The 18,982-nt window shown below is 32.7% G+C and overlaps 1 protein-coding gene across 1 annotated transcript in view; it reads right to left on the bottom strand.

Annotated features, from left to right (window-relative positions):
* Positions 1–18,982, bottom strand: part of brp (ELKS/RAB6-interacting/CAST family member bruchpilot) — a 403,233-nt gene that overhangs the window by 43,600 nt on the left and 340,651 nt on the right. Inside the window, exons 11-13 of the mRNA XM_085826816.1 lie at positions 13,186–13,385; positions 4,821–4,953; positions 65–627 (exon numbers count right to left, since the gene is read on the bottom strand). Coding sequence (XP_085682942.1) covers positions 589–627; positions 4,821–4,953; positions 13,186–13,385 — 372 coding nt within the window. The 3' untranslated portion in view covers positions 65–588. The remainder of the gene's footprint in view (positions 1–64; positions 628–4,820; positions 4,954–13,185; positions 13,386–18,982) is intronic.

Raw genomic sequence — 18,982 nt, forward strand, 5'->3', positions numbered from 1 at the left:
TCACCTATAATCCAATTACAAGTTTATTAACAGCGTATTCGATTTAAATTAGCTTTGCACTTACCTAAAGAAGACACTTCCCATTTCTTTGGGTAACACATGATCTTTACATTCTTCAGAAAACGGATGTTAGGAACGACAGCTGGCTTCGTGTGCAGCTGGACAGAGTGTGACAGAGAAAAATTGGCACACATTTACAGGATGGTCCGGAGACGACATTGGTACCAGACATAGAAACACTGAGTACGGAAAAAAAGGAAGCAACAAGAGCCATAGATGGATACAAGAGGACTGTGTCTTTGAAACGTAAGAGGAAGTTTCTTGAAGGAGGAAGTATATGCTCTCCAGGACTCGAGCCATCGTCAAAGATATCATTAATATAGAAGGCACCGATGATTTGACAACCAACATGCGGCATTTTTTTATTTGCTGTGATATATATATATATTATAACAAAGAAGTAAAAACATAGAACAGGGGCGTAAAGTGATATTCGCTACTGTTCACATGGCAGTACCGTAGGTAATGAAAAATAATGTCTGCTGGAACTAAGTATGGTCCATTGTGCAAAGAGCAACTCAAGACATATCAGAAGAAGCTTGAGAAGAAACTGGCCGGTCCTGCACCCTGTAATAAATCAAGAAAACAGTTACTGCCAATCGTATATACAACCACGATATGATTTCTTAGGATTCACTTAAATTACCATCAATGATATGATTAAAATTTATGCTGATTTAAAATTAATCAATATTTGCTGTTTTTACTTTTTTCCACTTACAATCTGTTTAAGCAAAGGCAATTTATCTAGAAAATAAACTTTTAATCACATCTGAAGAAATGTTTTAAATCCAGTGAACGTATCTTAATTTCACTCTTACAGTTTCAGCTTAAGTTTTAAAACTTGTTTCTTAAAATCCTTTTCAGGAAATTTTAAATAAATTCTTTGCTTGCTTAAAATTCTTACTGATGTTAAGCAAGTATATAAAAGCCATTTTTAAACAAATAATAATATATACATAGATAACTGTGCTAATTTCTTAGGCAAAAGTATTTTCTATTAAATCTACCGTCTGAGTTAATTAGCCATGTTCTTTGTCTTTCGATATGTGTCATGTTTTAGTACATCTTTAAGCAACGAGAATACAGTAGGCTTATTAGACTACAAAAGTCGCAATTAAGGTAAACTTAAATAAACAGTTTGGTAAAATGTTTACATCATCGGTTATGATTATGATATAATCGATGAGATATCATCGTCTGTATCACAATCGGTGAAAAGTGCTTTATTTTATCCTAATCGATTAGATGAGATTGATTATTATCTAAATTGATGAGATGGAATTAATTATTATTATAATCGATTAGATGAGATTGATTATTTTTTAAATCGATAAAATGAGATAAGATTGTTCACTATTATGATATAATCGATGAGAAGAGAAGCTGAACCTGTTTTGTGAGACACTTCTTCGCCGACTGGTTCTTTTACTAGCTGCTAAAGAAGGCATGATTTGTTCCTCGAAACATCGTTCAGCTACTCATCTCATTCATTATGTCATAACGTATTGGTAATTTTTCTGTTTTTAGCAAAATGATTACTTCCATAATCACTTTGATGCAAGTAATGACTTCCATAGGAGACGGTAATTTAGGGTGTCTACTTACTAGTCCGGAGTTACACAGATTGTCGAGTTCTGAGATTTTGAAACTGAGTAATTTTTCGCATACTTACTCTATTCCAATCTCGATATATCACCCTGCAATCTGTGAATGGTAAAACGGGCTTACATAACAACGTTTTAACTTTTGAATTTTTAAAAGCTTCTTGACTCCTTGAGCTTTGTGAATCAATTTTAAAATGTCACTATTTTCTTTAAGATTTTCAGCCAATTTCATTCAAAGATATAATGCTATCACCAGTTCCTTACATGATAGATTTTGAGGATGCAACCAATGGCATATATCTCTTATATATCTTGTGTTGCCTTATTTCTGATTTCGTCCTTTTAGCTTACATTGTATACATTAATCCCAAAGAACTTTCGAAGTAAGATTTGACTGTTGAACGACAATCATTGCACTTCTTTGACAGTACCTTCGGTAAGCTTTTAATGGGAATCAAACGTGAAGAAAATATTCTGAAAAAAGCAAGGAATAGATTCCGATCGTTTTCATTACGAGGAATGTTTGCTTGCCGTAAAAGCAGACAAAAACCCATGTTACTTTCGACAGAAACCAATAACTAGAAACAATGTTAAAGTTAATAAACTCTGCATAAAAAGTAAAAGAAATTCATTAATGCAACTGCAAATTTACAAATGTAGAAGAATAGCAGAAATTTTGAAAAAATATAATCCTTAAACGTAGTTTGTTCTAGATCTGTATTTAATCCAATATAAATTAAATTTGAAAAATTGTTTCTGAGTTTTACATATAATATTGCTTTAAAATCGTAAATGGTAATTTCAGGTAACCTTGAAATTAAATGATAACTTTAGCGGTCACATGATAATACATGATATAAACGTACGCGGAGTAGCAAGCAAATGTTAGAAAATAATAAAGGCTTTTAAAATGCATGCTTTCCATTTTAGTGTACTTTAGGTCAATGGTCTCACACTTAAATTGCACGTGGGTTGTATGCAAGACCTGAAAACAGGTGGCGGGCAGTTTTTTTTAACAAAATGAAAAAAATTGGTATCAAAATAAACAATAGTTTAAAGAAATTTTAACTGTTTATTAAACTTATTAAATATTTATCAAAACATACATAAACAATACTAATAATATAGCACAAGGAAAAAAGAAACCAGGTTTATATTTGTTTTATATTTGGCACCTGCAAGATATTTTTGTTGGTTACACTTTCTAATTCAAATACATTGGCAGCTAAATATTAAATGCTTAGACTGACATTTCTTTCAAATAATACTTATATTTTTAATTGATTATTTTCATTTAAACTAAAAAAAATATATATATAAAACTTTCTAAGTTTTAAGAGAAAATTTGCCAAGTGAAACAAAACTTCAGAATAAATAATGGCCAGCTAGTCTTTCTTTTATTTTCGAAATTCGTTTTCGACTCATAAAAAATACGTATATTTGAATGTGAATGATTATAGACTTCTTTTCTTATTACATTTTTTTTATTAACTTTCAATTGTGAAAAAGTCTGTTCACATATAAGTGTATTCCCAAACAGAGCGATTATTCTTAGCACAAAAATTAATAACTGAAATTATTTATATTTTTACAAGTACGAATAGAAGGTAATGAAATCTATATCTTCAAATCTTTGAATAAAATTTACATCACATTATAAATTAATAAGCTCCACTTATAGATTTTCTAATGCGTTTTTCATGCTCGTTTTTAATGGAAATTAAAATGATGCAAATTCTGACTTCAAGTATTTAAAATCTTGAAATCTACGAAACAAACTCCCTCTTTGCAACCAATACATAACTGAAACGTCTTCGCGTGCCGTATAAAAGTGCTTAGTGGGCCGCCAGTTTCAAACCACAGCTCTAGGTGTTATTTAACAGCAATAATATATAAAATTATTTCCGAGTTAAAAAGTGTGAGGATTTATTAACACCTCAAAGGAAGACTTCATGATGAGTTAATTATTTTTAGTTCTAGAATTTCGTATTTTTGCAAAGTAGAAGAAAATGGAAAGAAAATTGAAGAATTGTTAGAAATTATTAAACCTTTTCTTTATTAAATAAGCACATAAGTCTCAATGTGATGACAATTTGTGTTGAAATAATGTCATATCAAGCTTTTAATCCTACATTTGTCATTGTCACTTTTAACAGCTCTCTTTACATGTATGATTTTATAATCCATGTCTTGAGTTCTTTGGGATGAATACTTACACTGCTCAGCTTGAAATTATTTTAACCGTTAAATTAGAATCATAATACTGGAGATTAGATTGCATTTTTTTCCAATAGCAGATTGTGAACAGTTCCAGTGCAACACAGTCCATTAATCTATACAAGGCCAGATGTGATGGTCACTTTATTATGGAGGCACCTAATAGGTGGGCCACCATCGCCTCCTATCAAGGGACGGACAGTTACAACCATGCCATCTCTGGGATTAGAACACAGGCTCTTCAATATCGCATTCAGGCTTCCCTAGCCCCTGTACCGTCTGGGCGGCAATTTGTTTTCTAACTTTATGATTTTTATACTTTTAAAATTGCAAAATATTTTGTTAACCGTTCGAAACTTTGACGTTAAACTTTTCAAGATGTTAGACTGTAATCTAAAATTTCCTGATCGAAATGTTTTTCCTAGTTTTTGAAATTAAGTTAGGTATAATTTGATCAGTGTTAATATTACATAACAGAAAGAAACTCATTTTATCCCTAACGAACGTTAAAAGCCGCCCAGATAGGAATGAAAATAATTTGTCCGTCTCTTCTTAGGAGGCAACGGTGGCTCACCTATAGGGTGTCTCCATAATAAAGAGACCACCGCTTCCGGCCGCAGTAGTGGCCAATGCCTACAAACGGCTAGAATCCCTCATTGGGGAAGGGAGGAGTTAAAATGGTCATAGGGCATTTCATACATTTTTCTTTGTAATTTATAATGTACTTACATTTTTTAAGAATCAGTTTGGCAATTTCTCGTTAAAACGGCCACAGCGTTTCGTCGCCTAAATTGCCAAATATAAATTGCCCAATCCACATCGACTAAAATTTAAATGTGTCCATCAGCTCATAGAGTGTGGCCGCTTTAACAAAGAAAGTACCGTTAATTTAATTAAAATTAGGGAATGGAAATATATGAAAAATTGAATAATTACTTGTGGTTGTTTTGATGGATCTTTGCTATCAGGTTCTGGCCTACGAATTGGCATTGGCAATGTCTGAGATCCTCCTCCTCCTTGCTGCCCTCTCCGCAAGTTATTCAACTGACTCTCTTTCTCTTTCAAAGCTCTAAAATAGTAGAAATAACACAGTTACTTTAATTAAAAGGATAGCAGCCAGAATCCAAGCGATACCTGCCGAAATTTGGCAATTTGCTCTACATTATAGGAAAAAAATCAAAGATATGAACTAGATTTTAATACGTATACATTAGATAAAGATTACATTATGGAGAAATCAGTAGACATGCTTAAATAATACAGACAAGATATATATTCATAATACTGACTATATAATAACGGATCTCTGAAGAAGAAAGGGGGGATTTTCTGACGGCTCTGTGAATACGTGACCTCATAAAATGCAATGAAATGCCCTGTATTTAAATAAGTCACTCAAAACGATCACAAACAAAATTAATAAATTAATTTTAATATCATCATGACAGACGTCATGATGATATTCAATTTCAATTCTATACTCTGACGAGAACGTCTAGCGTCTAGCATAGCTATTCCTTGAGTATTCTATTCTTGAGCTGGTTAAAGCTATCAATTATTTCATCATAAACTTCTTTCTTGAGAAAGAAGTCTAGTGTGGTAAGATCAAGACTTCTTGCAGGCCATGAGATAGGTTCATTCTGTCCATACAAGCTCTGGAAATCTTCGATTTAGATCGTCGGGCACTTGATTTTCATATTGGGTGTTGCTCCATCTTCATAAAAAAATTGCAACCGAACGTCTTCTATTTCCATTAGCTCGATCTGAAGAAACAAAAAGATTCGTAGCATGAACAGATACATATTAAAGTTGACACAGCTTGACAAAGAAAAAGGAGCCACGGATCTTGCCACTTATTAGGCTGCAATAAACACTGACTTGGCATTGGCAATATCTTAGATGCGTTCATGTGAAGCATCTGGGTTTTTAGAATTACTTATTCAGCAACTGTAGCGGCTTTTACAATGGTTTACAAAGAATGTTTTAAGGTATTTTATCTTTTTTAACCACGTAGCTTGTGCTGTAATTGGATGCACTTTTTCCTAGCAGTCAGAAGGTCCGAAGTTGGAATACTGTCTAAGACACTGCAAGCTGTCTCATTTTTCTGGATCCAAAAATTCTAAAATCATTTTAAACTGATGCCCAAACTAAAATGTGGTCAACTGACAATTTGTTACCAACAGGATTTGGTGAGTGGGTCTCCTCCTCCCAAGCCGTCCTTAAAGTGAAAAAGAATGTGAGATACTGTACCTCCCTTTACCACGTACATTCATGGTGTAACTGGAAGCATATAAGGCTAGTATCGAGAGGTCCAAAATTTGAAACCCTGTGAGGGCAATGAATATTTAATGTTTGTTGATTCGTCAAACCCGCCGACTCTAAAACATGACCCATTTGAGAAAACAAAGGAAAAGAAATTATCCATTGTCAAGTTTTCTGTGGCATACTAACAGCATAGGTAACCCTATACTCACAGTCTTGCTGTTCGAATGGATGTTGAGTGATTCGGTCATCCACCGAAATGCGATGTAGCATATAATGAATAATATTTTCAGCCTCTCATGAACTGTAATTTTTAGGCAATTAATGGCACGTACATCTTGAACGAAAACTTGAGTTTTCAAATACCACAATAAAAAATCTTATACAGTCTTAGAAGTATAGCAACGCCAGAAGATTGTGAATTTTATGCAGGACATTGCATCCCATCATGGAAAAGGATAATCAGGAGACGGCATCAATTTCCCTCATTTTCATGGATAACATCTCGAAGATATTATGTTTTCGAAGATACTGATTTATATCGTGTTTCAACTATAGTTAAGCGTGTTTCAGTTGAATTTATTGTTGCGTAAAATAAATATACTGATCCAGAAAATAAATACCGTTTGCGCAAATCTCTCGTGCATCTGACAGCACGAAGGTCGTGCAGCAGCATAGTTACATCGTTCAACTCGAGAACGAATTAGCTTACCCATTTGTTTGTTTACGTTAACGTTTAAAGGAATTGTTTGTAGATGATCATGTTTAAAACAATCGATCGGCCCGCCAGCTGTAAAATGAGAACCGTTATCGAGTTTTAGAATGAGAGAAATGTTCGATCGTGTGAAATTTATCGTCAGATAAGAGAAACTTACGGATGCGAAAATGGGTTAGGATGTTTAATCGCTGATCACCGAAGAAATGGTACCGTGCATCGACAAAAAAATTCATTTCAATAGGCGATTCATGATTTCGGATTTGTCAATGCATTTTCAAAACATTTCACGGTCTTTATTACACGAAGTTATGACTGAATATTTGCACTACAAAAAAATTAGGTTCGTGATGGGTACCGAAAATACTAACGGAAACGGAACGGAAAAGCATGGCAGCAGCCTTGGAGTTTTTGTAGCGTTATGCGACGGAAGGAAATGATTTTTTTAAAATGATTGTCACATGTGATGAAACATGGATTTTTTCCGAAACTCCTGAAACAAAACGAAAGTCATTAGAGTGGCGGTATATTGGTTCTCTGAAATCCAAAAAAGCAAATTCACCTCTTTTTTTTCCAAGAAAAATCATGTGCTTCATCTTTTGGGACTATCAAGGAATTTTGTGAGTGGGCTGGATGGAAAGAGGCACTACAATCAACGCTACAGCTTACAGTGTGATATTAAAGAAGATACGGCGCGCGATACAGAACAAAAGACGTAGAATACTATCTTCGAGCATTGTGTTTGTTCATGAGAATGCGCGACCACATACCGCACGCGTAACGACGACGCTTCTTGGTTCATTTCGCTGGAAACAATTTTGTCACCACCCTTATAGGCCAGGCCTAGCTCCATCCGATTTCCATTTGTTTTCTCATGTCAAGAAATTTCTCTGTCTGCCAGCCCTTTGCAAGTGATGATGAGATCAAGGTAAACATTTAGAACTGGCTCAGGTCGCAGGCGGTCGAATTCTACAAAGCGAATATGTTGCAATCAGTACCAAGATATGATACATGCCTTAATTAGGATGGTGAATATGTCGAAAAATAGTTTAAGGGATGTAGAATTTTCTGTAATAAAATACAAATGAAAACAAATGGCTAATCGTTTTTGGAATACCCAAACGATATTGACTTTCTGGATGAGCTTATTACCCTATTTAGAAATCGAGTAACATGAAATGCCGCACGAGGAACATAGTTTATTTTTAGATTATAAATTTTTTTACTTGCATTTAACTTTTTTTAAAATGATTAACCCCTAGTTTAAACGTGATTGTTTCAAATTTTAAATGCAATTTTATCTAAGATGTTCAGTGTCCATTTATATATCTTTCGTAATATCTAAACAAAGTCTCAGAGTTACAAGGCACTTCATTGTTGTCTTATGGGATTTCAGGTTTAAAGCGTTTCCTAGTGACAAGTAATTCGAGCTGTGGATTCTTTCAGAGCAATCTTGCAATTTCTTCTACTAATGTGTTTTACAATTTATCGATATTTCACTAGAGTATGCATTAGAACATATAACTCAAGCAGCATTATTTTATTATAATGCGCATAGAGACTTAAATCAAATTCTTTTATTTTCTAATTTACTTGGATATCAGATATTTTAAATTACGGTTAAAACGAAACAGTTTATTTTAATTAGGGTATAAAATTTTAGATTTCTAATAATTTTATTATAGGGTCAAGTGATTAAAATCATCATGATCTTCTGATTTATCTTGGTTGAATTATTTCTTAAATTCAAGTCATCGATCTATACCCAACAATTCAAGTGATCTTTAACCTTTCATCTTCTTGAAAAACCCTGTATAATACTGAATGTATTATAATTCAAAGATTTTTGGAAGGGCAAAGCTACCCAAGGTTCATTACGAAAAGCAGGGAACCATGTAATGCTTCTAAAACATTTGCAAGCATCCGTGCTAACAAGTGATCATTGGTGAATAAAACGCGTAACGGTCTCAAACTATCATTTGTACGATAGATGCTTCATAAGGCGACATGTTGTCCTACTGGATCTTCACCGAAATCTGCGCAATTCATCACTTTTATTATGCATCTGATAATTTTTCACTTTAAAGGAAAGAGTATGTTTGAATATTAAGAAATCGTTGCGGAAATCATTCATGTTTATACTGCGGTTCGCAAAACTAGAAAATACCAATTCGATTTAAACTTTTATAAATTCGTTTTCACTAAGTATAACAGAAAAAAATGTGCATTATGGCATAGTGACTCTTTAAATCAGCGTTTAATTAGATATTTAATAAAGTTTTCTTTAGATTAGAGAAGAATGTCTGGAAAGAAACTGCCACACTTAATATGCAAGCAATCTCACAGTTGAATTCAGGATTATTCCAAGTTCAATAATCATTCTTAACTACATTATTTAAAATTGTACTGCCCGTTATATGCAATAATGCACTATTATTTCAAACGGAGTATTTTTGGTTCAATATTACACCATTCGATCTAAGGATACAAACTGACATTCAAAGTGCCGAAATTTACAAAATAGGCTGTAGTTTCCTCACGCAACTTTATCAACATCAATCAATGGTTTTCATACAGCATTTTTACATTCTGTAGAAGATTTTTGCGATTTTAAATTTTCCGAAACTTTCAAAATTTAACCGAGACGAATGCACACAAAGTTAAGCATAAAATTAGGCAAAGCAACAACACTCTGTTTAGCATACATTTTAACCAATATTTCGAGGGCAACATGTTCAGGTCTCTCATCATCAGGAGAAAGGAAATGTGTCTTCTTTGTAAAATATCTTTTCTCTTGATGCTGAGGGATCTGCACCTGTTGCCCTCAAAATCGATAGTCTTGGTTAAAATGTACGCCAAACAGAAGGTTGTTGCTTTGCCTAATTTTATGTTTCAAGATTTGTTCAAAAATGTTCATTTCGGATTTCTTGTTAATCCATCAGTTGTTTTGGCCCACTAGGGGCCGAGCGGTAAAGTTGCTGAATATTGGTAGCTCAGTCCAGGGTTCGCTTCGCGGCGGACAGGTTGGCTCCATGGGAGATTTCGCGGTTTTCCCCATGTAAGGTGTATACGAACCAGTTTCCTTAGGAAGGTCCTCCACAGAAGGGACCCCTTCACTTAGGCATATAGCACTTAACTCCTTTGCTTTGATTAAATAAACTGCTTCTTTCAGTTTTTCTGTAAGGAGTTTACTTCGAATATTTTACTAACTTTATTGTTAGATTTCTCGCGAAAGGAATTCCTTGAATAGCATTGTCGTTTAAGTTAATGCTAAAAAACTAGTATTACTTGTTTCTTCCGATGTCTGAAGATAGACTGGGTGTTTCTTGTATGTGATTGTATATGGTTTCTGCTACAGAAGACACACGGGATCTTATCCTGCTAATAGTGCAGTCTGATATTCTGTAAGCCGTCGCGTATTTAACATGTCTTGGAGGATTAGCTTGAGAGTGATCGGACCTTATAAAAATTTGTAATGTTATTCTAGAGCTTATAGAAAAACAAAACAGAAAAATGTTAGTAGTAATGAAGAAAAGAAGCCATTAAATATTCAAAATTTAGTACCTAAAAGTCGAAAGTGTTTGCGAAAACTTAGGTCATATTGTTATGACAAAGGAGCGGCTTGTGCAACACATTCAATATAATTAGCCCACGAACTTGCGAAATCGTATAAGGAGATTTTTTCTCTATACGTACTATATTTACTTCTTTGTAGACTGACTGTAATATTTTTTTAATAATAAACAGGCATAATGTTGGTTGTTAAGTTTCTTCGGTTGTCAGAACGTAAAGTGTTTCTGTGAAACTTATGGGTAGGAATGACGTAATGCCAAGAAGCAATTACAGGCTTGAAGAAAATTACCTATTTACGTTGAATTCTTCATTCAATTTACCACGATGATGAAGTCATTTATTTCTATGATTGTTCTACATATATGTTTGTTTCTATGCTCAAAACCGAAGTTTGATACTTGTTATTGTAGAAAGCCAGCTAATCTAACTTCGAAATGTAATCAGTAACTGAATTATTAATTCAATATTTACCAGGGGTCAACTTCCATTTCAACAGCAACTTTTAAACTATTTCAACAATTTTTAGCTATTTTTTTCAGCTATTTTCCACTGTTTAAAAATTATTTCAGATGCAGCTACTTAAAACGTTTTCAATGTCACAGTGGCTCAGCAAGTACAGCAATGAAATAACATCAAGGGAAGATGGCAAGCAACTAAGCAACCATAGTTTGCAGCAAATCTTGCATTGCTTATATTTGACTCTAAACTGCAAAAGCGGGTTTCTTAAAAAAGTAAATGTTTCTTATAATGTAAACATTTCAAAATTTATTATTCAGTTATAAGATAGAAAATATTCAGATATAGATATAAGATAGGTTTGTAAATAAGCATATACGTTCAACAATCTCTGTTCATAAAGTGACTAGACCGTGAATCACTGTCGTGTAAAAAACGTCATTGTATTAAAATTTGTGAATTTGTAAAAATACACTCTTTAATACAAACGAAACTCTTTATAACAAACGAAAATAAAAAAAAAAAGAATCGATACATCTAAAAGGATTTATCAACGGACGTGAATCACTGTCGTGAAAAAAACGTCATTGTGTTAAAATTTGTGTATTTGTAAAAATACACTCTTTAATACAAACGAAACTCTTTATAACAAACGAAAATAAAAAAAAGAATCAAAGCATCTAAAAGGATTTATCAACGGATACAGAAACACGTAAGTGCATAGAAATGCGAAAAAAAAAAGATCTTAACATTTTAAAATAAAAAGATTATTTATTCAAGAAAGAAAACTAAGCATGATGAACAACTAACAGAGGGACGTCTAGCCTCTATTTAAACTGTAATGGGGTAGCATCAATGGAAAAGTACCTTGGATAAGTATCATGCAGGATTGCAGGGTAGATGCTGTTTAATCGGTGGGTTAATTTCTTCATATTACGGAACATAATCCAGATGATGCCCCATTAGATATCTTAGATATCTATTGTACAAAACTATGATAGGCCTATATGGTTGGTCTATATAGTACAGGAGTGAGATAAGCCTATATGGTACAGGAGTGAGATAAGCCTATATGGTTAGGAAGTATCTCGTCAATACAAAGAGAATCTTAAGAAAATCATACGTATCCCTGGTATACGCATATCCTGGTATTTTGCTGTTAGAAGATATACTTTTAATGTTGTGATGGAAACGCCAACACAGCAGCTCTTAGAATTATGTTGATATTGTTTTATGTCATGAAAACGTTAAAAATAGCTATGACAGAGCACTAGCGATCAAAAGAAGCGATATCCCAGATGGCTTGTAAAAGAGAAGTCTGAAGTCAGCATCAAAGACGACACCTATGTGCTGAGTGGCCTGTCTCTAAATACTTGCATGACAATATTCAGAGACCAGTGTTTTAAATTATTCATCTTGAAAGGCAGTTTGTCCTCATTAGGCACAAATCTGCATTGATCGGATTTGCCATCTCTACAGTCGCTGTTCACGTTATTGACTGGACAAAACAGAGTCAGAAAAATTAGCATTGGAAGCATTGTTCTCGCTTCCCTTGTCATCTAATAGCAATCAGGATCCTTACTGGATAGCTGATGCGACACATTTCATACGGGAGTCTCTCTTATTATTATTATTTTTTTTTTTTACTTTCCTGTTCTGTCGCTTTTCTAGGATGTTCGCTGCCTTATTTGCGTTGCTTGTGCCATTCGGCACAAGTCAATGGCACAAGCTCACCAACATGCTCACCAACATCGTCCACTAGCAGCGAAAACCTGATTTAAATAGTGACCTGTGCAAACATTTGATCAACTAGTATATTTCCGCCCTATGATACATTTTACCGTGAACTTCTCAGTTTGTGTGAAATGGGCTGCGAAACTCTATAGAGTTATTAGGTTTATCGAAGTAAGAAACAGAAAAAGTCTGCGATGTCTTCCTCGGGTTCTGAATCCCGAGCCTTCCGATTATCTGCCAAACGTGCTTCCACTTACACCACAAAAGCACGCGGTAAGGACGGAGAAAATTCCGTACAACTTAAATGCGTTAAACGTAGCTGTCAGTAATAAAATAACTGCACATGAAGTTGAATTTTAATCACATTACCTTTCGCGATGCTCCGATTTTTGTTTGTTAAAGGTTATATTTAAACATATTAGGTTTATAAATGTTAATTCATAAAAATTTATTATGCATAATTATCATTAACAATGTAAAGTACAGCTGAATAAAGAAAATGTTATCAATATAAACTGAATATAACTGAAATGGAGACAAAAAGGTTGAATGGGTACATACTGCTGCAAGTTACTGATTTGTTGATTCAAGGCAAATTTTTCCTCTTCCGAGGTGGACATGATTTGAAGTAATCTGGCGAGCTCTGTCTGGGATCTGCTGGATTCTTCCTTCAGTGTTGTCAACTCCTTCTGCATTTCCGCATTCTTCCGCTGAAGTTCTGCTACTTGCTGAGGAGGTGCATGCCCTTTCATAGCTTCAGCCTACATAAAAAATAGTAGAAACTACCTTACAAGTTTTCAGTATTAACAATATACTAATATCAAGAACATTTTCAATGATTATACGTTATAGCGTTAAAATTTAGGTTAGAAATTTAGAAAATTCTGTAGTCGAAGCAGAGCACAAAGGCAGCAAAGGTAAAACATATACATATATTTTTGAGTAGCGGTTTTTTTTTTTTTTTTTTTTTTTTTTTTTTTTTTTTCACAAATAATATAGGTATATTTTCGAAGCTATGCGATTTACTAATAAAGTAGGTACAAAAGGCAATAAGTAAAAGGATTTCATGATCTAATCTTGCAAAATAAAGGTTTTACTATTTGAAGGAGATTGGTTGCAAACGTGGTGCTCCAGTGAAAGAAATACGAAGCAGTATCTTAAATAATTAAGTTTTATTGTCCAACTCTAATGTGGCGTTAATTTACACAGCAAAAGTTTTCCCTACCATTTGACTTTTCCATTTTGAGCAACTTTCTCAAATGGAAAATGTTATGTTTTAATCTTTAATTTTTAAGGACTATTTCTTATATTAGTAGGTCTATCGCAACATTGCTTGAAATGGTGTCAGATGATAAACTGATATCTACATACAAAAATCAAATTGCAATTTCTTTTTAATCTTATGATGTTTATGTGTTTTATTTTTAAAACATTTTCTTTTAGTTTTTTGAAACTTTAATGGTAAATTTACTATACTATATAAATTATATATTTACTATACTATATAAAATTTTTTATATTAATTCAAATAGATAAAACGCTTTTGAGGAGATGTCAGGAAAAGTGCAACTCCCATTTCCCGATTTTCCAAAAAGAGCGAATTCCGGCTAGAAAATAGTGTTGTTTCTTTAATCGGAGTATAACAGAATACAAAATTATTAATAAATTGTAAATGTAACTATAGTCAACAAATAAGCAGCTTAGCGAAAGGAACAAATTTCATTTTCGTTTCAAATTCTAACATAAAACGGAACATCGTAAATAATAGCAACAGCAAAAGTTGAACAAAACTACTAGCTAATTAATTATTAAAACCATTCGCATACGAAACACACCTTTTATTATAATACTAACTTAGCACACGCAGTATGATATAGAGAAGCGGAAGTGCTTTTTAAAATATTTCTTAGTTTTTGAAAATTTCGTGGAATTTAAAGTTTTGCGTAATATTTCTGCAATTTTGATAAATAACCAAGACAACTGCTTCTTTCAATTAACTGTTTTAAGGATATTTAAACTTTTTGCAATACATTCTAGAGTATTTCTCTATTTTATAGCGCAATGTGAATTTAATTTTATTTTTAAAACTTTTTGTGTAAGTTTATTCACATCAGTTTTCTTCCTATACATCGTAATACTCTGCTGGCTTATGGAAGCAAAAAGTCATTTTAAATATGCTTTCGTTTCCCTATTTCTTCGTTTCACATTCCGACTTCGTTTTTCTTCCGCTATCACTTCCTTGGGATTCTCTTTGCAATATTCCTATCAGGATAAAACACTTTCTTTCTAAGAGTAATAGAGGTATTTATTTTTTCCAGAGAAAATATAATGCAAACTCTCTTTTAGAAACTGAAAGTTTATCTATATTTTTTTCTTCTATTGCTATTCTATTTTTTCTAAAGTAGCAGGCCTTTATTCTTTAGAAATTTATTCACGTTTTTTATATAAAAATCTACAGCCGGATGATTTGAAAAAGAGCATTTAAACTTTGAAACAACTACGCCATTTTGTTTTAAAAACAGAATGTTCAATCGAGTTATAATACTGTCCATTATCTGTCTGTTATGTTTAAAGCTAATTGCTATCAGTAATATTGTGGAAGACAGCAGTTTTTAAGGTGAATATTTGCCGGATATATTTTTTTTAGTTTTCTAATAATTTCTAATCGTAAATTAATTGATTTTCAGAAGTAATTAATATGCATTATGTTTTGACAGTTAATAGATTATAAAATGAATTGTTGAGTGTTATTGCTTTCATCCGAAAGACAAAACGCTGCCTGTTTGTCATTGCTTACTCGACACCACAATGCATCCATATTTTAAAGTGGGCCTGTCAGCAGCAGAAGCAAGTCGCGGAATTTGCCAGTCCTTTGAGAATGATGCCATTAACGAACAAACCGCTAGGCAGTAGTTCCAAAAGTTTAGGTCAGAGGATAGGTCTTAGGGAAGCACCACGCAGCGGTCGGCCACAAGCCTGGACGATGAGGCCTTGAGAGTAACCACAGAGAGTCTCAGTAGCCAAACATGTGTTGAGCTTGCTGCACACTTCCAGTATCTAATGAAAATGATCAGACTCCATTTGCACCGTATAGGAAAGGCATACAAGCTGAGCAAGTGGGTACCCCACTCATTGTCCGATGTAAACAAGCAACAGCTGCCGTTTGTCATAGCTTACTCGGCACCACAATGCATCCATATTTGATCGAGTACTCATCAGCGATGAAAAGTGGGTCCAGTCGTCACCATCGAGATAGATAAGGCCTGCGCGCTGAGTTACTACGTCACTGCTAGGGGACCGATCTTCGCGCAGTTTAGCTTCCTTGCTAAACACCCGTTTTTCGAAACCTATTCTATGAAATTGGTATCTCATACTACAAAATCAGTCTAAAACAAAATTACAAGCGGCAATATAATGTTTTACAAAGCTTATACGAATATGAAATATTTTCATTTTCTTTTGTTAGTATTTATTTTCAAAACAAAATTATTTGAGAATGGTGTGGTGCTTTTAAAAGCAAATCATTTCTTTGAAGAAAAATTGGTTTTAAAATTCAAGTAGCTAAAATTTTTACTTTGATTTTTCTGCACTGTCTTTGTGTCTCTCGTTGATTCTCATCACCGCATCAAATTTTTTTGTTTCACCCACTACTTTAACAAAATGTTTGCCAGTGGGAACACATGTTATCACTCATTCTATAATTATTGCATATTTTTTATATCTATCATATTAATGTAGCAGGATTATAAAACATCAAACGAATGCAAGAGACTACTTAATATTTAGACTAACATTTAAATGCCTTATATCAGTCAGAAATTTTTTCTGAATGTAATAAATTACTAAATAGTCTAGTCTTAAAATTATTTCTTACTTACATATTGTATGTTAATCTGTATTACAGTTAATGTTTTCCTCTTAATGCTACATAATTATTCGACAGAATCTGTAGTTAAATTGAGATAATGTTTATTACATAGCTCTGAAGACTATCCATATTAAAATTCCAAATAAGACAGGAAAAAAGTTTTTTAAATAAAATTATACACAATTTTTTTTGAAAATATTTTAAAAATATGCGAAATGCTTAAAAAACTTTTAAAAACTGAAATTCCTTGCAAATATTTATATCATACCTATTTAACTATAAGCGTTACCTCTGTTCTGAAAATATTTTTTCTATTAATATCCACATGAAAAGAAAATATAAATCCTAACATCATGTTCAAAACTTTTCTGTATAATGTAAGCAACATTTTTAACTTAACTTACATAGCTTTTGGTGGTGCCACGTACTCAAATTAAAGATTGTAATTTAAAAGATAATTAAAAAAAATTTTTTTAAATTGCATTGAATTGAAATACAATGAAAACAAGTATGTCTACATATGAATTCAATTACTACTGCTTCTTCAATAACTGTACATTTTTAAAATTTCATTTTGCAGTTTCGCAATTTAATTACTTTAATATGAATCTTACATACGAAACTTTTCTATCATTTTCAGAAAGATTTATATTGCATAACAAATTTTAAACAAACTGATTGCATGATAATAACATATATAAAAGTGAACAGAAGCTATATTAGCTAAACATATGCATTTAAGTTTCATCATGATAAAATGATATTTAATGATTTGCAAAAAACATTGATATTTAAATTTAAGAACACAGTACTCTGTCAAGAATCAAATTTACTCTGCATTTGATATTCTACATATTATGTAATGAAATAAGTGCTATGCTTTTAACCTCTTAGGACAGTTATTTCATATAAAATTAGTTTCCAATTAAAATAAATAATCATAAATTTTGCTGACAATTTTTATATTACTAGTGTTAGTAATTATTACAAGGGATGATGCTTCAGATGTCAAAAGTAAACATAAATTCAATTCTTAAAACATAATGAATAAAAAATTACAACTTATAAAAGCCAACAAAATGTTTGCTGAGGGTCCCTTAACCGTGACGTCACAAGCCAGTTTCGTTTCAGAGCGCAGGTCTTATCTATCTCGATGGTGACGATCCAGTATGACACACCCAGGCGTTCCAGACATTGGTTGTCACCACGGAACACTGTACCTCACACTGTGAAACCTTCTTTCCACCCACGCATTTAATTTGCCTGTTACTGATTAATAAGCTAAACGATTTAAAAGTAATAAAACATAGTTATTTATCTATTTCATTAATTATTAGCTGAATTTATTAAACCATTATATACATATTTCTTTTCTTGTAATATCTATTTAACGTGGCTAGCCGTGCCAGAAGCTAGTTATTTGGAAAGCGAAACTGTCAAAAAAAGTAATTCGACGCTAAAGTGAGGTTATAAAATAATAACCTTCTAGGCTAAAAAATGTGGCGCAACATTTAAAACTTCATCGGGAATCTAATTCTGTTTTCAAAAATTTTGTATGATTCCAAGAAAATCACGCATACCCAGCTAATATTCCTTTTTTTTTTGTAATAATTAGCATAATTTTAAAGTGGCATCTTGCTGTCTTCATGAACAAAAAATTATATGGTCTTGACGGATATTCCACTGCTGACTGTTAGACTTGATTCTTGTTATCTGCAATGGAGTAGAGGGACTATCTGCAGGGAACAGTAAACTATTTTCATATAGTCTCCGACTACGTTACTTGACTTAAATTTCAGCTTATGTTATTTTAAATACCCAAAAATAGCGTAGTTATATTCAAGTAGTGCATTTAATTAGTTTCATGAGGTCAATAAAAAGTTTATTTTAACTTGTCTAGAACTTTGCAATCTTAGGCCAGATTAAAATAATAACTTGCTTGTCAGTCTAGTAGGGTCTGAAAGATAGTATTTTTTTAAAATTTTAGATATAGCACTACTCTAGACGGCAAGTAATACGGCAAACTTTCACATCTTTGCCCAGCATTTGATTCCCATTCTGCTAACAAAAACAGTTCTAGAGGCTATGTTGATGGATGATGGGAAGGAATTTATTTCATAATCTATATATATATATATATATATCTACATACATATATTATTATTATTATTATTATTATATTTTGATAGTGATATATAGTTTATTTTAATAATATAATAATGCATAATTCGTGTTGGGGAAGTTTCCAATAGACAAGAGTTTCTTAATTACTTTGGTTTTCTAAAAAGATTTAGTTTCTTACTCTTAATCGACTTTTAATTAATTTTAACTCTAGTCATTTACTTTCTATTTTCTAAAAATTCCACTATTTAAATTTATTTTTTAGTAATTCACAACATTTGGTTTTACTTTTGGTTTCGAATTTCACTTTTACTCTTGCCTATATGGATGACGAAAGATGAATTGAGTAATTGAAGAGCTAGGTTTTCG

This window comes from Stegodyphus dumicola, chromosome 1 (assembly GCF_044657685.1).
Source record: "Stegodyphus dumicola isolate Sdum_Otavi_A_Nest chromosome 1, ASM4465768v1".
NCBI classification, from domain to species: domain Eukaryota; kingdom Metazoa; phylum Arthropoda; class Arachnida; order Araneae; family Eresidae; genus Stegodyphus; species Stegodyphus dumicola.